General features: G+C 45.2%; 3 protein-coding genes across 13 annotated transcripts; 2 read left to right on the top strand and 1 right to left on the bottom strand.

Moving 5' to 3' along the window:
* The first annotated feature begins 2,062 nt into the window (after positions 1-2,062).
* Positions 2,063-5,577, top strand: ebpl (EBP like). The gene is made up of 4 exons (XM_064969904.1): positions 2,063-2,612; positions 2,702-2,771; positions 3,099-3,237; positions 4,106-5,577. The coding sequence occupies exons 1-4, from the start codon at positions 2,418-2,420 to the stop codon at positions 4,341-4,343; spliced, it is 642 nt and encodes a 213-aa protein (XP_064825976.1). The 5' UTR covers positions 2,063-2,417; the 3' UTR covers positions 4,344-5,577.
* LOC135542738 (ADP-ribosylation factor-like protein 11) lies at positions 4,859-6,839 on the bottom strand. Its single transcript, XM_064969905.1, has 3 exons — positions 6,613-6,839; positions 5,617-5,632; positions 4,859-5,152 (listed from the first exon to the last, which is right to left on the bottom strand). Exons 1-3 carry the CDS (start codon positions 6,837-6,839, stop codon positions 4,859-4,861), a joined length of 537 nt encoding a protein of 178 aa, XP_064825977.1.
* A 398-nt stretch (positions 6,840-7,237) lies between these two features.
* LOC135542735 (RCC1 and BTB domain-containing protein 1-like) lies at positions 7,238-16,027 on the top strand. 11 transcript variants are annotated; one of them, XM_064969891.1, is made up of 14 exons: positions 7,238-7,713; positions 7,857-7,886; positions 8,592-8,811; positions 8,992-9,142; positions 9,290-9,456; positions 10,036-10,194; positions 10,336-10,443; positions 10,606-10,748; positions 12,811-12,888; positions 13,023-13,216; positions 13,401-13,527; positions 13,704-13,855; positions 13,987-14,117; positions 14,629-16,027. In XM_064969891.1, exons 1-14 carry the CDS (start codon positions 7,631-7,633, stop codon positions 14,767-14,769), a joined length of 1,884 nt encoding a protein of 627 aa, XP_064825963.1. In that variant the 5' UTR covers positions 7,238-7,630; the 3' UTR covers positions 14,770-16,027. The 11 variants fall into 11 exon arrangements, with proteins under 11 accessions (XP_064825963.1, XP_064825962.1, XP_064825961.1 ...); XM_064969890.1 differs by having other exon boundaries at positions 8,577-8,811; positions 13,026-13,216; XM_064969889.1 differs by having other exon boundaries at positions 8,577-8,811.
* Positions 16,028-16,467: the final 440 nt, after the last annotated feature.

The following is a 16,467-nucleotide window of genomic DNA, read 5'->3' as shown; positions in this document are numbered from 1 at the left end:
ATGAGGCTCAGTAGTGTGTGTGGCCTCCACGTGCCTGTATGACTTCCCTACAACGCCTGGGCATGCTCCTGATGAGGTGGCGGATGGTCTCCTGAGGGATCTCCTCCCAGACCTGGACTAAAGCATCCGCCAAGTCCTGGACAGTCTGTGGTGCAACGTGGCATTGGTGGATGGAGCAGGACATGATGTCCCAGATGTGCTTAATTGGATTCAGGTCTGGGGAACGGGCGGGCTAGTCCATCAATTCCTTCCTCTTGCAGGAACTGCTGACACACTCCAGCCACATGAGGTCTAGCATTGTCTTGCATTAGGAGGAACCCAGGGCCAACCGCACCAGCATATGGTCTCACAAGGGGTCTGACCGTTTGAGCAGACACATGCACATTTGTGGCCTGCTGGAGGTCATTTTGCAGGGCTCTGGTAGTGCTCCTCCTGCTCCTCGCACAAAGGCGGAGGTAGCGGTCCTGCTGCTGGGTTGTTGCCCTCCTACGGCCTCCTCCACGTCTCCTGATGTACTGGCCTATCTCCTGGTAGCGTCTCCATGCTCTGGACACTACGGTGACAGACACAGCAAACCTTCTTGCCACAGCTCGCATTGATGTGCCATCCTGGCTGAGCTGCACTACCTGAGCCTCTTGTGTGGGTTGTAGACACTGTCTCATGCTACCACTAGAGTGAAAGCACCGCCAGCATTCAAAAGTGACCAAAACATCAGCCAGAAAGCATAAGAACTGAGAAGTGGTCTCTGGTTATCACCTGCAGAACCACTTCTTTATTGGGGGTGTCTTGCTAATTGCCTATAATTTCCACCTGTTGTCTATTCCGTTTGCACAACAGCATGTGAAATGTATTGTCAATCAGTGTTGCTTCCTAAGTGGACAGTTTTATTTCACAGAAGTGTGATTGACTTGGAGTTACATTGTGTTGTTTAAGTGTTCCCTTTATTTTTTTGAGCAGTGTATAATGTATAATACCAGTGGTGGAAGAAGTACATAATTGTCATACTTGAGTAAAAGTAAATAGCTTAATAGAAAATGACTCAAGTAAAGTGAAAGTCACCCAGTAAAATACTTGAGTAAAAGTATGGGTAAAAAGTATAAATTTCACATTCCTTTATATTAAGCAAACCAAACAGCACCATTTTCTTGTTTTTTACATTTACGGATAGCCAGGTGCACACTCCAACACTCAGACAATTTAGAAATTAAGCAGTTGTTTAGTGAGTCGTTCAAATCATAGGCATTAGGGGTGACTAGAGTTGTTCTCTTGATAAGTGTGGGAAATGGAACATTTTCTGTCCTGCTAAGCATTCAAAATGTTACGTACTTTTGGATGTCTGGATAAATGTATGGAGTAAAAAGTACATTATTTTCTTTATGAAAGTAGGGAAGTAAAAGTAGTCAATAGTGAAGTACAGATACCCAAAACTACTTAAGTACTTTACCACTGTAAAATACGATATACAAACAGTATAAAGTTTGACTAATCAAATGTACTATGCTTTATTTATACTATTGTCAATCTGCTGTCCAAGGTCCTGATTTCGGACTTCCTCCTGTTTGATTCTACAATCGGCGTGGCAAGATGGTCGACTGACCGCTCTAACAATTTCTCAAAGGCGAAAGGCGGCAGGCGAGATCAGATGGGAACATTCTCGCCAATGAGAGAGCAGATACCCGTAAGAACTGGCCCAACCGATAGAAAAATCGTCGCAATGTCACGTGCAGGACATCACACTCTTAGTATTACACTCTTAAATATTATGAAACGTATATTTGATCAAATAAGCCTCACCTATAAAAATAGCAATTAACTTGTATCTTCACGAGATTCGACACTAATTGCTGCGTGCCCACAATACAAATACTCCTCACTTGGTATGCTTAAACGCTTATTTTCACGCAGACAGATTTTGGGCGGAGTCGAGACTCGCTTCGCCTCCGGTTCACCAACTTCAGCTCCCCCTTCATTTTCTCTTAGGAGGGCCCAGAAGTGTAGAGATTTATCCGACAGCCAATCATGTACTTCTCACAGCGTGACACTGGGGCAGGGGGAGACGACTACGGAATCCATTTGGGACAAGACCATAGAGAAGGGTAGAGGCCTCTGGTGGCAAAAAAAATATATATTAGGATGGGAAGCGCCATTGAGGGCTTCCACCATTGTAATGAAGTCAACTGGGTGGGACTTCCAACTTCATTGAATGATCCCGCCTGGTGACTCTGTTAGCGTCATGTCCAACCGGACGGATCAGCCAATCATGAAGAAGAAAATGTACTACTTCAAAATTGAGATTGACAGCATCGGCAGGGCAGGCAGACGCAAAATGGCATAGATGAGTCATCTATCTTGCTTTATGGACGAGATAATAGTTGCAAGTTCAAAGAGTAATTTGCATGGTTTGAGTCGAGTTTTCTATGAAAATGGTATCGGCGGCGTTTAAAGAAACCCAATCTTTCTTTACTCCAGTGACGGTTTATTCTCTGCTGGCCTGCGCCACTCAGTTCGTCGTGGGATACACCCTCGCGCAGATATGGGGAAGAAAATGCTCTGGAACTGATAGATGGGTGCTCGTGTGGCTTTTCTACGACGCAATTGTTCACATTACTCTGGTGAGTGTGTGATGTGAGTGAGAAGGCGTTGTCAACAGAAAGTTAATTTGCAGCTCTTAATTGGCTCTTTCTACTTCTTGTTCTTACAGGAAGGACCCTTTGTTTACATGTCACTTGTTGGAACCGTGGCAACTTCAGACAATATTTTTGCTGAACTTTGTAAGTAGGCTACCTTTACTGTGCACTAAAAAACAAATGGATTAAACAAAATGATTTATAGTACTGTTTATTGAACTTTTTTTTATCATGCAAAATATAAATTATTAACAATGGTGCGTGTGTTTGAGATGTGCTTTGGAGCCTGGTTGTGGTGAGACATCTAGTGGATTATAGTATTAAAATTCTCACATTAAACTGAATAATATACAGGAATGGAATATCAATCACTGTTAATGCTGGAGTTGAACAAAAACGTGCACCCTCTGGCCCTGGGGTCCCCCAGGAATATATTGAGATACTGCTCTAACAGATATCCTGTCCATGTAGGGAAGGAGTATGGAAAGGCAGACGAGCGCTGGCTCCACTCTGACCCAACCATCGTCTCCTTGGAGCTGCTGACGGTGGTCCTGGACGGCATCCTGGCGCTGGTGCTTGTCTATGCCATCGTCAAGGACAAACACTACAGGTAGGAACTCTGGTACTAAATATGCTTCATTGTGAGGATTTTCTCTTGCTGTATGCCGTTCATTTCTATATTGGTACCATATTTATTTTATAGAGAACACTAATTACAGTGCCTTGCGAAAGTATTCGACCCCCTTGAACTTTGAATCACCCTGAACACACCATCCCCACTGTCAAACATGGTGGTGGCAGCATCATGGTTTGGGCCTGCTTTTCTTCAGCAGAGACAGGGAAAATGGTTAAAATTGATGGGAAGATGGATGGAGCCAAATACAGGACCATTCTGGAAGAAAACCTGATGGAGTCTGCAAAAGACCTGAGAGTGGGACGGAGATTTGTCTTCCAACAAGACAATGATCCAAAACATAAAGAGGATCTGCAGAGAAGAATGTGAGAAACTCCCCAAAAATAGATGTGCCAAGCTTGTAGCATATCCAAGAAGACTCGAGGCTGTAATTGCTACCAAAGTTGCTTTAAAGTATTGAGTATAGTGTCTTAATACTTATGTAAATGTGATATTTCAGGTATTAATACATTTAATACATGTCAAACCTGCAAAAATGTGAAACTTGTTTTTGCTGTGTCATTATTGGATATTGTGTGTAGATTGCTGAGAACCCCCCCCTCACAATTTAATCAATTTTAGAATGTGGCTTTAACGTAACAAAATGTGGAAAAAGTCAAGGGGTCTGAATACTTTCCTAATTCACTGTACATGGAAAATATAGCCTGGGCGCAAGTTGGTTATCAACCTAAGTAAACGTGTCATTGTTTGTTTTGAATCTCAATGGTCAATGTGTGTTTTTAGCTTGTTTTGTTGTTGCACAGCCTGGCCTTCCGGGTGAATAGTTCTCCATGTTTGTTTTCAGGCACTTTGTCCAGATCACGTTGTGTGTGTGTGAGTTGTACGGAGGCTGGATGACCTTCTGTCCAGACTGGCTGGCAGGCAGCCCCAACCTCAACACAAACCACTGGCTCTACTTATGGATCTACCTGGTCTTCTTTAATGGGGTGTGGGTGGTGGTGCCTGGACTGCTGCTGTGGCAATCATGGCTGTCACTCAAACGACTTCACCCCTCCTACCAAGCCCCGAAGAAGCAGAAATAGACATTATTTTTGTATGTACATAGCAGGCATTGCCACGCCCACTACCCAAAAGCCTGGCTACGCACAAATAATATACCATTTAGCAGACAGACATTAGGTTTAGCATGTTTTATTAGTTTATCATTAATATAAATAGGGATGTATCTGCAAACAAAAATATTAGTTTCCCTAGCTATCTTTCCCCACATCTCCACAGTGTAACAATACCCTCCAGTCTCCCTTAGCAGGCACATTTAACTGCTGTGATGTTAAATCTCAACCATGTTGATCGCACAATCAAAATGCCCAAATATGGATCCTGTGCTTAGTTCATAATTGGATTGAGAATCCTGGCTCTTCCACAATCATTGTTCTGTTATAATCTGCATTTCAAATGGCACCCTATTCACTTTATAGTGTACTACTGCTGAGGTACTTTAATTTTGTTCTAGTTTAAGGTAGTGCACTATATAGTCAGTATCTCCGACTTATCAAGTGTCTCTCACACAGTGATATCTCCACTGACGTGTCTCCTCTCAGCTCTTCTTGATGAGTTTGGCCACAGAGAGGAATGCTTGCTGGAGCCCCATTTCCTTCAGGCCGCTGCATGCCTGGATCTGCCAGGCTCGGTCTTTGTAGCTGGGCAGCTCCAGCTGGTTGGACACCTCTCTGATGTTCATGGTGTTGGGGAGGTCCTTCTTGTTAGCCAGCATCATCAGAGGTATTCCCTTCATGTTGACGTCGAACAGAACATTCTTCATAGCCTTCTGAGAGTCCCCTATACTGGCCCGGTCACTACTGTCCACCACGAACACCATAGCCTTACAGCCCTTGTGGGAGTAAATGAGACACATAGATAACACACAGATGTATAGGACAGCTGGACACACTAAAGACAGAGACGACACACAGTCTGCTGATCCTAGATAAGAACACATACAAAGAACGCATTAAGCTAAGTGCAGGGCCAAAGCATAGGCCTATAGAATAGAGGAATGTATATTATTTTTAGGACAAAGCAAGGGTCTTGCCACCGTTATAATCTACCGGAAAGCAGATATGGGTGTGAACAAGCAAGAAGCCTGAACTAAAAAGATAATGGTGGCAGAAGAATTAGGGGAAGTATGTTTATCTGCATATGGGTTGGACTCATATGTGTATAAATACAGGAGCCGGGGCTCTGGGAAGCGGTGTGTGTTCCGCGGACCACTCCGGCTTGCTATACTTTGTATTAAAAGCCTATTTGATTTCACAAGTTCTTGTAAGCGTTATATTTGAACCGATTTTCCACGACACCCTCCAGGTAGTGTCTAGCTAATGATATTGCAATTTTAGCAAGTCATTAGTTGAGGATAAAAGGTTATTCCATTCCAGTACTCTAGTACTCTAACAACCTGATCATGGGAGATCATGCATCACCGGAGACAGAATGTGCATCTATTTGTTCTAGACTTTAACTGTCACACCTGATTAAACTACACTGAACAAAAATATAAACTCAACATAGTTTTGGTCCCATGTTTCATGAGCTGAAATATAAGATTAAATACATTTTCCATATGCACAAAAAGCCTCATCTCAAATTTTGTGCGCAACTGTGTTTACATCCCTGTTAGTGAATATTTCTTCCTTGCCAAGATAATCCATCCAGCTGACAGGTGTGATATATCAAGAAGCTGATTAAACAGCATGATCATTACACAGATGTACCTTGTGCTGGGGACAATAAGGCCACTAAAATGTGCAGTTGTCACAACAAAATTCCACAGATGTCAAGTTGAGGAAGCATGAAATTGGCATGCTAACTGCATAAATGCCCACCAGAGCTGCTGCCAGGAGTATTGAATGTTAATTTCTCTACCATAAGCTGCCTCCAACGTCATTTTAGAGAAATTGCGTCAAACTGGCCTCACAACCGCAGACCACGTATAACCCCGCCAGCCCAGGACCTCCACATCCGGCTTCACCTGCGGGATCGTCTGAGACCAGCCACCCAGACAGAAGATGAAACTGTCTGTAATACAGCCCTTTTGTGCAGGGAAAAACATTTTTGACTGGCTTGGCCTGGCTCCCCAGTGGATTGGCCTATGCTCTCACAGGCCCACACCCCTGCGTAGTCATGTGAAATCCATAGATTAGGGCCTATTTAATTCAATTGACTGATTTACTGTGATTAATTGTTGTTTATATTTTTTGTTCAGTCTAATAACAGGCATTATGATTAGTGGAATGAGATGTTCGTAGTACTGGGCAAAAACAGAAATAGAATAGTACAGAACCAACAACTCGCCTCCAGTTGGCCCTCATCTCCCCCTGTCTGCCCACATCCCACACGGTCAAGGCCATTTTCTTGTTCAGATCCAGGGTCACCACGTTGAAGCTCAAGGTGGGGGAAGTATCCATCACCAACCCTGCCTTGAGCCTGAAGAGTAGGGTGGACTTCCCAGATGAGCCCAGGCCCATCAGAACAACCGCGGGAGTCCTCTTGATGTCCTTCTTGGATCGAAGCAGCCCCATGACAGACACACTTGGCGAGGCGAGCAGGGTCTGATGTAGAAGGTAAATAGGAAGTATTGCAGTCCCACCTAGGCAGGGGTGTGGGCCAGTGCGTTAAATGGGCCATACTTCCTATTTACCTTCTACATCAGACCCTGCTTTGCCAAGCCAAGTGTGTCTGTCATGGGGCTGCTTCTATCCAAGAGGGACATCAAGAGGACTCCCACGGTTCTGATGGGCCTGGGCTCATCTGGGAAGTCCATCCACAGCTTCTGAACAATGTTGGTTTGTTGGGTCTTCCTCGGTAGTCTCTGATTTACATCAACAAAAGGAGATTCGTTGAAAGCGTCAGGTGTGCTCACTTGCTGCTGCCCTCCGGTGACTAGAGACTCACTCAACGAGAATAAAACTGAGTTTGAGTTTCAGAATATAAACATGGTCACATGAGAACCAGTCTTTTCACATTCTTCTTTTAGCGGTTGTACAAATAGGCTTTCTCATTTTCTCTATACTCTAATGCATCCTCCCTCATTGCGCAGATCTAGGGTTTGATTGGTGAAAGCAGTGGGGTGATTATTACCCCAAGGGAGGAAAGTATGTTTTTTATTATTTTAATTGGGCCTATGTTTTATTATTAAACACCAGCGGGCTGAAAACGGTTATTCTTAACTCCCATTTATTGCGTTAGTAGTTGGCAAGAGAACAATAGACTAGCACCCAGGCTAGGCGCATGTGTCCTAAAATCTTCTCACCCGTGGACTCTGCCCACCGAGTCCGCTGATGACCTAAACCAAGCGCACCTTCTTTAGCCCATGACGTCAGAGTGTCCATCTGGACCAACGATCTGGACCGGGCTCGAGCGCAAAACTATCGCTAAACTCAAAGCTGCTGCCTGGTACGTTTAGCATCCTTACATCAGCGACGACAACAACGAAGTGACAGCTTTATTCTGGTAATCGTGCTTTCAAATCATATTTACTTGAGGTAGGTTTATTAATAGTCGAGCTGTTAATGTGTCTTTCTTGTTTCTCTCCTCAGTTTTCTTGATGATATGGAGCGATGCTTTAGGTACAGTAACATTATAGCTTGCTAGCTATTAGTCAGCGCGGAATCTATCCAGCTAGGTGCTAGGCTAGCTTGCTTTGTAGATAACCAGAGAACGGTAAACAGCAAAGGGAGACTGCCATGGGTGCAGCCTTCAACGTAGTGCATCGCTAGCTTGACCAGTCACTGTTAGGTGACCGTTACCATGTCGCAAGCTAGTTTGCTACCTGGCAAGGTAAGCTAACTACTGTTAGCCAGCTAGGAGGCTAATGGATGCCGCATCTGTTGTGGCTGAGATTCACGATTGTAATCCCAATGGTAAACAGAGTGCATGGCCAGAGATGCGTTGGATCTGCAGTACTTACGTAGTTAGCTAATGTTACCTAGCTAGTCATCCAATTATTTAACCAACTGTATGAGACAGTTAAAAGATCTGGATGGGAACGTTTGCCAAATAAAGTAGCCATTCCATCTCCATCTGCATGTTGTCTGTATAGCCCAATACTATTTAAAACCATGTCGATATCACCGTGAGCATCCAGAGATGGCATTATAAAGTCCTGAAGTCATGTCTAACTTACTGCACAAGCCTTTGAGCAAATGTGAACATATTTATGAATACCTTAATTGAAACCAGGGTGCCTCACCACTGAGGTTTAGACTAAGACACAGTGTTTTGTACGTGTCTGTCTTTTGATGGTTGTCTTGTAACAGTGTTAGCGGGGACAGTGGTGGCCTCACAGCCCCTGCTTCTCCCTCCCCTGTGTCCCCCGTCCTCACTCCGACCCCCCCACCGCGGAGAGCCAGAGTGAGGTACCCAGCCATGGTGGATGTGGGGAAGTGGCCCCTCTTCACCCTGCTGGGGGCTCAGGAGGTCTCCCGCATCAGGCAGGCCTGTGTCTTCGGAACCTCGGCCAACGAAGCCATCTACATCACCCAGGACGATGAGGTGAGACTGGGGGTGTCTCGATTGTATAGAATAACTTTATAGTGTTTATGTAGTGCAGAACTCTCTGGAAAGCAGTGGAAATGGTTACTGAGTGGAGTTTCTTGGCTAAATAAATATACTTACATGTAATGGCATCCTCTCCTTGCCTTCTCTTCATCTTTGTCGCTGATCTCCCTGTAGGTGTTTGTGTTTGGGCTGAACTGCAGTAACTGTCTGGGGACAGGAGACAGTCAGAGCACCATGGTCCCTAAGAAACTAGACTTCCTCCGAGGCAAGAAGGTGGTCAGTCTCAGCTATGGCAGTGGACCACACGTCTTACTGGCCACAGAAGGTATGCTGCCCACTTGCCTTACTTGTTTTTACCACCACCAAATGGCAACGTTGGCACGTTACTAGAACTTTACCAAAAGCCAGTATAATTGTCATAGTGCAGCTTACTTAAATAGCTCCGTTATACTTTGGTGTGCTTGTCTCTCAGGGGGAGAGATGTTTGCCTGGGGACACAATGGATACAGCCAGCTGGGCAACGGGACCACCAACCAGGGGGTGTCACCCATCCTGGTTTCAACCAACCTGCAGAACAAGAAAATAACACAAGTGGCCTGTGGGTCACATCACTCTCTGGCCCTGACACATGATGGAGAGGTGAGGGTAAATTCTTGTTTAAGTCCTGTTACATGCACTTGTAACCCTGAAATAAGCCTGTTTCAAGATGTCAGCGTCTTAATGCTACAGTACTACTGCTAGGTACATAATGTTCAAGAGAATAAAAACACTGATGAACATGAGTGGAGTATTGGTGGAGGTTGTGTGTAGCCTGTCAGTGTGTGGAGTGGACTATGGAACCCTGTCAGGTTCAAGTTTTCTAACCAGGGCTGATCAGTGGTCACTTGTCTTGGCTGTCTGTCTCTTTAAGTGGTTTATGTTTGTCCCAGCAGCAGGTTAGGAAGGTATTATCTCAGTTCACTGTGTCCAGGCTGGCTGCATCTAACCCAGGCCCACTGGCCTGGTCTCACACACGATTGAAGAGCTGATGTCGAAATGACTTATGATTTCCAAAAGTAGCCCTAAATATACATCTTGGATGTGTTGAAATATGTTACTCAGCACTGTAAAGGGGTAGTTACAACATTACCTAATATCATGGTTACCTAGGATCACAGGTCACGAGGTGTGATTGTGTATAGGGTTGACAGTCGGTATGTATATGATTCTATCTGCTAGGTGTTTGCGTGGGGTTATAACAACTGTGGCCAGGTGGGTTCAGGTGCCACAGCCAACCAGCCAACCCCCCGCAGGGTGACCAACTGCCTGCAGGGTAAAGTGGTGATGGGCATCGCCTGTGGACAGACCTCCTCCATGGCTGTGCTCGACAATGGGGAGGTGAGAGACCAAGCCCTTGGGAAGGATGGGTTTATATTGTATAGTTCCCTCCGGTCCAGAGAAAGTCAAAGCAAAATGTTATATAGCAACATGTACATAAAGGAAGATATTGCTGACTACCGTGGCCTGTGTGTGTTGCAGGTGTTTGGCTGGGGCTACAATGGGAATGGCCAGCTGGGAGTGGGCAACAACGGTAACCAGCTGACCCCCTGTCGCCTGGCAGCCCTCCAGGGTCTCTGTGTACTACAAGTAAGACTGGACAGTAGTGTACACTACTACCGCCTGTATGTCTCTGTCTGAATCGTCTACTCATGTCTACTTCAACTCAAACTAATACAAAACAGAATTGAGCCCAGAGCCTTGTTGCTGTCCACTCCCACTGTGTAAAACCCTTAAGGACTTGTCTTGCAGATCGCGTCAGGCTACGCCCACTCCCTGGCTCTAACCGACGAGGGCCTGCTGTATGCCTGGGGGGCTAACACCTACGGACAGCTAGGTACTGGCAACAAGAGCAACCAGCTCAGTCCTGTACACATCATGGCTGAGAAGGAGAGGTAAGGGAGAGAACACACTCACAGGATTGAGATGTAACTCTGATGGCTGCTACTGCCCACTAAAAGCCCCAGTTGATACTGTCATCTTTCAGAGACCCATGGTTAGTTCTGTTTTCTCTTCGTCTTCTCTGTTGTATTCCAGCCAGTGTTTGTCCATACCGTAACACTGCATAGTCCAAACATTGGCTCACACACCAGATCTAGAATAATCTGTTTCTGAGCTTACATTGTCCCTGTCACAATGTAGCAAAACTAGAATGGAGGGGAGAGGAGGGGGCAATTATGTTGTGGGCTGGGGTACAAATGGTTTTGACACTTGACAAGCATGAACTTTTCACTGAAAACATGCAAACCAGTTATTGGGATTTAATTCGGAATAGATCGTGGACATTTGTCATGTTAATTTCTATCTCTGAATGTTGTGTAACATGTCAAAACACTCTTGAATGAGCCTCAGGCTGGCCTTGAGATTAAGCTACAAGACAGAGGGCACAATAAAACCAGCAACCTTCTATGTCCATGGAATACTGTCATGGCTAGACAGGATACAGTTTGTCAAATTGACGTCAAAGTATGATATTTTAGCTAACCCTAACCTAATACTCCTAACCTGCCTGGTTAATTATCTTAACCTGCTGAGTAAGTTCTCCTAACCTGCTGCGAAAAATCAATTCTGACATAAGTTACACTACATGACCAAAAGTATGTGGACATCTTCTCATCGAACATCTCATTCTGAAATCATGGGTATTAATATGGACTTGGTCCCCCCCTTTGCCGCTATAACAGCCTCCACTCTTCTAGGAAGTGTTTCCACTAGATGTTGGAAAATTACTGCTGGGACTTGCTTCCATTCAGCCACAAGCATTAGTGAGGTGGCCGATTAGGCCTTACTCGCAGTCTGTGTTCCAATTCATCCCAAACGTGTTCGATGGGGTTGAGGTCAGGGCTCTGTACAGGCCAGTCAAGTTCTTCCACACCGATTTTTGACGACATTTTTGTATGGAACTCGCTTTGTGCCTGGGGGTATTGTCATGCTGAAACTGGAAAGGGCCTTCCACTAAGTTGGAAGCACAGAATGGTCTATAATGTTGTATTGTAGTGTTAAGATTTCCCATCACTGGAACTAAGGGGCCTAGCCCCAACCATGAAAAAAAGCTCCAGACTATTATTCCTCCTCCACCAAACTTTACAGTTGACACTATCCATTGGGGCAGGTAGCTTTCATCTGGCATCCGCCAAACCCAGATTCGTCCACCTGACTGCCAGACGGTGAAGCGTGATTCATCACTCCAGAGAACGCGTTTCCGCTGCTCCAGAGTCTGACGCTCCAGCTGACGCTTGGCATTGCGCATGGTGATCTTAGGCTTGTGTGTGGCTGTTCGAAATGGAAACTCTTTTTTTTTCTTTTTTTCTTTTTGTTGAATTTGACCCCTTTTTCTCCCCAATTTCGTGGCATCCAATTTATTTTTTAGTAGCTACTATCTTGTCTCATCGCTACAACTCCCGTACGGCCTCGGGAGAGATGAAGGGTGAAAGTGATGCGTCCTCCGATACACAACCCAACCAAGCCGCACTGCTTCTTAACACAGCGCGCATCCAACCCGGAAGCCAGCCGCACCATTGTGTCGGAGGAAACACTGTGCAACTGGCAACCTTGGTTGGCTCGCACTGCGCCCCCGGCCCACCACAGGAGTCGCTGGTGCACAATGAGACATGGACATCCCTACCGGCCAAGCCCTCCCTAACCCGGACGACGCTAGGCCAATTGTGCGTCGCCCCACGGACCTCCCGGTCACGGCCGGTTACGACAGAGCCTGGGCGCGAACCCAGAGTCTCTGATGGCACAGCTGCCGCTGCAGTACAGCGCCCTTAACCACTGTGCCACCCGGGAGGCCCCGGGTGTGGCTGAAATGGCCAAATCCACTAATTCGAAGGGGTGTCCAGATACTTTAGTACATAGTGTATATCCCATATAGTTAAATTCATGGAACAGCAGTGACTTCAGCAGTGTCCTGTCATTCTTCCTTCTCTTTTTGTGTTTCCTGTCTTCGTCTTAAAGGGGAGAGGGAGAGAGGCCCACCGTAGGCAGCAAAAGGACAAGGGAAAACACTGAAGAGGCGTGGCACAGAGAGACAGAGTAGGGAGACGTGTAAAGAAACAATGCACTCAAGAATCACAGAATTTCTTATAGCGGTCAAAAGACACAGGAGAGTACCGTTACTTGGTAGAGTGTGTGTGTGTGTGTAACACACTCCCCCCACCCCACCCCAGCAGGATAGTGGAGATCGCGGCGTGCCACTCCACACACACATCTGCCTGTAAGACCCAGAGCGGCCAGGTGTACATGTGGGGCCAGTGTAGGGGTCAGTCCATCGTGCTGCCACACCTCACACACTTCTCCTGCACTGACGACGTCTTCGCCTGCTTCGCTACGCCGTCTGTCATGTGGAGGCTACTCTCCATGGGTGAGTTAAATTAATCATTTATTAAATGTTATTTAAAGGTGCAGTATGTAACTTGGTTATGTGTTTTTTTTTCTGATCTCTAAGTAGGAGGTTCCCTTAACCAATGGTCTCTCTCACACACACACACACACACACACACACACACACACACGATTCCCAGCTAAGGCGTTGTGTTCTGTTGTAGAGCATGATGACTTCCTGACTGTGGCCCAGTCTCTGAGGAAAGAGTTCGACAGCCCTGAGACGGCCGACCTCAAGTTCAGTGTGGACGGGAAATACATCCACGTACACAAGGCCGTGCTCAAGATCCGGTATGTGAATTTTAGTTTAAAATTGTATTTTATTATACTGCTGAAGCAAGCACACACATTTTCTTTAAGAAATGTAGCTTTTCTAGTTTTAGCCTTTCCAATAGGACCAACCAGAAACAATAAAACCTGTCTATAGATGTAACACGACAACATGTGTCCATCATTGTTTCTGTCAGGTGTGAACACTTCCGCTCCATGTTCCAGTCCCACTGGACAGAGGACATGAAGGAGGTGATTGAGATCGACCAGTTCTCCTACCCTGTCTACCGCTCCTTCTTGGAGTTCCTCTACACTGACAACGTAGACCTGCCCCCAGAGGATGCCATCGGTGAGTTGGACTGAAGCAGGAATCCTGCATAGGATCCATACGGGGCCCCAGACTCAAAACAAATGACTTTATTGGGTTAAAGTCCATCCATAGGAAAGCCGCTGTGTGTACGAACTGTGTCTCTGTTTCAGGCCTGTTGGACCTGGCCACATCCTACTGTGAGAACCGTCTGAAACGTCTGTGTCAACACATCATCAAGAGAGGCATCACCGTGGAGAACGCCTTCTCTCTGCTCTCTGCCGCCGTGCGATACGACGCTGAGGTGAGACACACTGTGACAGTGTCACTACTAAGGGTTAACCGCTCAGATGCTTACTGGTTACCACAAGCTTCTTGAGGCTGCCTTCTACGAGAGACGTTAGCCGTGTCATTATGGACATATTAGTCAGATGACCTCGTATTCCATCTTATACATATTTAGGTACTGTATGCCAGGGGTAAGCAACTAGATTCAGCCGCGGGCCGTTTTTTTTATGCGTAGCGGATGGTTGGGGTGCTGAAACATAATTATAAGTTGTACTCTACAAATTGGATACAACTAAGCCCCAAAATAGATTTGATTTGAAAATAACAAAGATACCGTGATTACCTTACGTTAAGCTGTTTTTTTGTTTGTTGCTGAATTCCTGGTGACTTTACAGTCTTTTCTGACTCAAAACTAAGGGGGCCCCAAAAGATCACATGGGGGGCCCGGTTTTGGGCCGCTTGTTGCTGACCTGCTGTATACTGTACCCGTGTTCATACTGTGACTGGATGTGATCGCTTCCCTGTAGGACCTGGAGGAGTTCTGCTTCAAGTTCTGTGTGAACCACCTGACAGAGGTGACCCAGACTGCAGCCTTCTGGCAGATCGATGGCAACATGCTCAAAGAGTTCATCTGCAGAGCCAGCCGCTGTGGGGCCTTCAAAAACTGACTGACCACTAACCAGCCCCGAAGGAAGGCAGAGGAAAGGGCTAGCATGAACTGGTTTGGCTTGACACTACTTGGCCATGGTAGAAAGGACAAAGAAAGAATTGGTATGAACATGGAAACGGCTAGCTTGAACCGGATCTCTAAATTGCCATATTATTAATCCATTGAGACAATGTCTGGCGTGTTCATCTGGTGAGGTCATCTGGTGACTATGGCTCACCTCCGGTTACACAGCCAAAGAAGCCAAAGCCAGTCCCCGCCTATGCACCTAGTATTCCACGCGGACAGGTGGCACTGTGGGGAGGAAGTTCCTTTACCAGTCAAGACAGTGACATCAGAGTTCATTGTCTGTCACTGCATGTTTACAAACCTGCTAAATGGCATCAGACTGCTCATTTAGCGTCAGTTTAATTGGAGGACCATAGATCTAGCTTAAGATGGACACGGTTACATGCCTGACGATGTCTGATGGCAGGTGATGGCAGTCAACCCCCCCCCCCCCCCCCCCACCAATTTGCAGATTATTATTATTATATATTTTTTTGCATCAAAGTTGTGTACTTTGCTCTACTGTTGAAAGGTTGGATGTAGTTGGCCAGAAATATATTTGACAGGGTTTATGATTCAGAGCCTGTGGATGTTTTGAGGAAATGACAGTTTCAATATGATTTGTAATATGCTGTGTACTGACAAAGTAGAGCAGAGCTTGTCATTTATTCATTCAGGCACGTTCATTCTCGAGACTTGAGATGAACATGGTGATGCAATGCAACAATGAGCAGGAAGTTGGTTTTCAACTCTTCAGTTCTTTTACCAGATAGAAAACAAAACATTTGCACCATATACAACTTGTTACTGTGTGAACTTTTTTTATTCTTACAAAAATAGATATTATCTACATTTTTTACTATTACTTATTTCATTCCTTTGGTTGAGATTACTCCACCCCAGCATTTCCAATCATTCTGCTGCTTTTAATATTGTTTTAATGGTTTAACATTCATTACTACATTCTAATTTACTTTGAAGCGAGTGTTTGTACTGAAATTTAAATTCAATGCATTGTACTCTTAGATGTATTTTTTCAGAAAAAATGTGTTGCTTATGTTTATTTTTGCAATTACATTTATTTTGAAATATTTACAATTATTTAGGATGGAAAGAGTTTATATTGGTGTCACAATTCAACATGTTTATCGACTTGCAAGTCATGAGATGCAACCACTTTGAAATAAACAAAACTACATTATTGTATAAAATGCTGGATGATGCATTAGAAATTACTTCATATTAATGTTTTGAACATTCATATGAGCAACGACAGATAATTACAAACATGTCCTTATGCTGCCATCTAGAGGCCATCACATACATTCTCTAATCCTAGAGACACTTGCCAAATGAATACCATTTTTATTTTAACCTGGAGGGTCAAGCCCTGAATGCTGATTGGCTGACAGCTGTGGTATATCACACGCTATACCACGGGTATGATAACATTTATTTATACTGCTCTAATTACGTTGGTAACCAGTTTATAATAGCAATAAGGCACCTCAGGGGTTTGATGTATGGCCAATGTACCATGGCTAAGGGCTGTGTTCAGGCATTTCGTTGTGTTTAAGAACAGCCCTTAGCCATGGAATATTGGCCATATACCACACCTCCACGGGCCTTATGTTTTAAGATTATTACGTCA

Source organism: Oncorhynchus masou, chromosome 6, assembly GCF_036934945.1.
Source record: "Oncorhynchus masou masou isolate Uvic2021 chromosome 6, UVic_Omas_1.1, whole genome shotgun sequence".
Lineage (NCBI taxonomy): Eukaryota > Metazoa > Chordata > Actinopteri > Salmoniformes > Salmonidae > Oncorhynchus > Oncorhynchus masou.
Note: the sequence above shows the minus strand (reverse complement) of the source record. Positions and strands in the feature narration are given on the sequence as shown.